Source organism: Magallana gigas, chromosome 9 (assembly GCF_963853765.1).
Source record: "Magallana gigas chromosome 9, xbMagGiga1.1, whole genome shotgun sequence".
Lineage (NCBI taxonomy): Eukaryota > Metazoa > Mollusca > Bivalvia > Ostreida > Ostreidae > Magallana > Magallana gigas.
Window position 1 is genome coordinate 12,158,826 of NC_088861.1, and position 3,788 is coordinate 12,162,613.

The 3,788-nt window shown below is 29.8% G+C and overlaps 1 protein-coding gene across 1 annotated transcript; it reads right to left on the reverse strand.

The window, feature by feature from the left end:
* Positions 1-1,480: 1,480 nt before the first annotated feature.
* Positions 1,481-3,585, reverse strand: LOC117690671 (uncharacterized). Its single transcript, XM_034475121.2, has 5 exons — positions 3,452-3,585; positions 3,222-3,359; positions 2,906-2,989; positions 1,701-1,809; positions 1,481-1,583 (listed from the first exon to the last, which is right to left on the reverse strand). The coding sequence occupies exons 1-5, from the start codon at positions 3,525-3,527 to the stop codon at positions 1,481-1,483; spliced, it is 510 nt and encodes a 169-aa protein (XP_034331012.1). The 5' UTR covers positions 3,528-3,585.
* Between the last annotated feature and the right edge of the window lie 203 nt (positions 3,586-3,788).

The following is a 3,788-nucleotide window of genomic DNA, read 5'->3' on the forward strand; positions in this document are numbered from 1 at the left end:
CTATTATATTTGACCATCTACCGACCAAAAGCATCACCTCATAATACTCAAAGAATGATTCCTTGTTCCTTAAATAAATTAAATTAAAACAAAAAACATTATATGTATGGTTGAGCTTTGTCCTTTAATACTTGAATTATTTTGATGACACATTACGGTTAAAAAAGATTGATTATCTGTTTGCGTAAACCAGGACAGTTTTATAAATTCAGTCACCTGTTAAGGTATGTTTAAATACCGTCCTTGAAAAGAACATGCAGGTGTCTTGTTGAAAAGATTACGCGTGTGTTATGTACTACGGTGTAATGCCTGTCATATATCAATGAAGTGTTTAGTGAATCATTTGACATGGATTTGTTTTAGAGCACAAAAGGATTGTTTGGTGAAATATCAAAAGTAGGATTGTAAAAACATTAGGTGATTCTAAGAGTAATGCAGGTTTTCTCTCTTTTCGCGTATGAGCTCGAGACAAGAATCATCACACAAACACTTAATAAGATCAATATATTATTTAATATAAATTACAACACTTAAAGGAAGTCAGTTCTGATCTTTGATTTTTATGTTTGACAAAAACGAACACGCTTGTGTAGAACCAATCGCTTTCGTTCTTTAAAATCTAGAGAATTATTGAGTATGTAAAACTGCAAAAACTAAATACAAAGCTCCTGATTCATTTTTTACCATCTGTACTGAATATGGCTTTTAACAAATGCTGGCGTTCATTTTTTTCTTCCACATATTGTACCGATCATGTTTAATTTAGGCTTTAGTAAATATTCGATTCATTTCTATCATTTGCCATTCAGAATATGATATTTCTGACAAAAGTGGCAATCGTTTTTTTAGAATTCAGGTAAAGTAAAGTGGTTAAATACATTTTTGCTGATATTGTTATGTGAAGAGAATTTATATCAAGTTGCAAATATTTTTACCCGATGTAAACCTATTAAATATTAAAACCATTTATTTCTGTGTGAACTTTTGAATGACTCAAAATGATTTCCGCACGCGCTGATCGTTTTATGGTTGTATTATAATGAATATAAAATCACGGTTATATTTATAACTCTGAACGAATAGCCTTTCTCAAACGTAAATAAAAGTAATAAACAACAGGGTTAAAAAGTTCACTAGTTAAACTTGGTCAGTACGTGGTCAAATCTTCTGGAAAACTTTTCGAGCTTTAGAGGATTGATCAATAAACAATAAACAAGTTCATATTCCGGTAAACTTTTTAATATTGCTACTTATTTTTCAAATACTTTCTTTTACCAATATTGTGACGCAAAACAAATGTGATATGTATACAAAATAGTTCACACATTCAATTTAAATTAATTTTATTTGAATATGAAAAAACTCATTCAAAGCCAATATGTAAGGACAAAAACTATTTAGGGATATTTTAAGTCTCAATAGAAATTAATATCAAAACGTACGAAATCACTCAATGTAAGTTCTAAAATTTTATCATTGGTTACAGTAAAATTATCATCAACAGTGTCTTTTTCACTTTCGATTTTCCTAGCAAAGATCTCAAATCTAAAATACTCTGAATCTCCTTTCGTCTCTTGTTGCATCTACAAGAAGAATTTTTTGTTAAAAAAAACATAGACTTTGCAGAAGTTATCTTAAAACATATATTTCTTTCAGCTGCTTACATATTTGAAAAAAAGAGAGATTTGCAAACTAAATACCTTTTTGATAAAAGTTTAGTAGTGGTACAACAGTTTTGATGCAATGTCGATTTAGTTTTGTCTTTGCACAACTTTACAGTGCTTTTCCTCTTTTCCAAGAGATCCGTCCCTGAAAAACCCAACATATTTAAAAATGTAGATTATTTGTTTTCCTACTTTAAAAAAAACTAATGAAGTATTTAATACTATTTTTTAAATCAATCTATCTAATATACAAACACAATCCCTGGTAAATGAGATATTATACAAATCAAACGACTAATTCAAATCATTTTAACGTAAAATTGAATTAAAAGGACTAACAACAACAGCTACATGTACACATATTCATAATTACATTTTTTACTGTAGCATTATAGAAATAGCTAGATTATATCGACACATTACATTTACCACAATGACATGTAAAATGTCGAGATTCGTTGCTACTTATCATGTTTTTAATATGTCAAGAATAACTAGCAGAGCATTAAAGCTTTCAATGGCTTCGCCACTTGGGCACCAACCTGGGCTTTGCTCTTGACCAACTGGGGACCCTAAGGCGGTTCCAACCCCCCTTTTTAGTTTTTTTTTATCTCTGTATATTTATTAACTATATTCCCGTTGACATTTCCATTGCTGAGTTATCTTTCGTTGCTCTCTTACTATAAACTTTCCAAACGTTCACTTAACTATCAAATAAATGTTTGAATAACAACATGTAATGTATTATATTGATTCAAAACATCCAAATCCATGGTGATTTGATTACCTATATATGATTCAGATGCGTTCAAAATATTTCCGTGCGTGTTACAATTCAAGTCGTGATTTCAAAGCCAAGATTGCAGTACGAGAAATAATGAGATATAAACGATAAACAAAATAAATGATTGTATATATCAAAATTGAAAACTCATTTAAGGTAGACTTCAGGAAAAAAATTGCACTTTAGAGGGAAAGCTAATGTAAATTTAGGGGTTCGTGTATTTCATTGTATTAAAAACGACCTAGAATTAGTTTTCGGTTATTTTCAATGTTTTTTACAACTTTAAATTTAAAATATGACAATACAGCAATTATATTAGAGGGAAAAAATTCAAATTTGCTCACAAATCAAAGACAATAACTAATAAAGGTTGATTGTTTTATATAATCTGCAACTATAAATCATCTTTAAATGTGGAAATAAACAAAAGATCATAAAATGTTTTTGATACACTTACGTTTGTCACAGGTTTTCATTATTATATCCATCATAAGTACTTTGTTGTTGCAGCAGAGATCCACTCCTAATCTGTATATTCCTTCTTCAATTGAAATAAATGGTTCAAAATGAAGTATTGTAGAATTGACTAGGTTAGAAGCAAACAATTAGAGCCTGAACGTGTTTTATTTTTTTTCTTTGAATATTTGCATTTGTTGTTAATATTACACTTTTAACAATGATACAATTTTTAAAATTAATTGTCTCATTAAAATCTATCTTTTAGAGTGAAATTGGAGAAAATATTTTTGTAAAATATGTACGCTTATTTTTACCTCCACAACAGTCTACTTCCTGTCCTTGCTGATACCTGTCGTGAACCCCTGATCTTGAGCAGCAGATCTGTGTCGTGTTATCAAATTCTGTTGAATCTATTGTATCGTTCTGTGTGAAAACGCATTCTCCACCTACAACTAGACGGCATTTAACGTATATTATACAGCATTTATAGAAAATTATTTTTATGAGATTTTTGAAATAAGTATGTATGGAAATTTGCTATTACCTTTGGCGACAGCTTTACCGTAGAGGACCCCCAGTATCAGCAAAATGCAGGCTGACATTTTCAGAGTACAATTCATTCCTTAATTATTATATATAGACCTCTTCAGCAAAATTCAAAATGGGCTATATGTGAGCGCTGTTTTATATATAACATGGAAAAGCAGAAAGACCAGATATCAGCCCCCATATTCTTTTTTGAACCAGGATCATTCGGTATGTGTAGATCTTCGGGGTTTTTAAAAAAATGCTTTGTGCTATTTAATGCTATTGATCTTGCATATGATACCTGATTTTTTTTTTTACTTATTTATGACGATTTAAATTTGAAGTAGAAAAAT

Excerpts from the sequence above, each read along its gene's own strand:
- LOC117690671 (XM_034475121.2), bottom strand. The coding sequence starts at position 3,527 with ATGAATTGTACTCTGAAAATGTCAGCCTGCATTTTGCTGATACTGGGG. Across the intron at positions 1,810-2,905 it reads AATGAAAACCTGTGACAAAC|GGACGGATCTCTTGGAAAAG; the intron begins GTAAGTGTATCA and ends TGGGTTTTTCAG. Across the intron at positions 1,584-1,700 it reads ACTAAACTTTTATCAAAAAG|ATGCAACAAGAGACGAAAGG; the intron begins GTATTTAGTTTG and ends TTCTTCTTGTAG.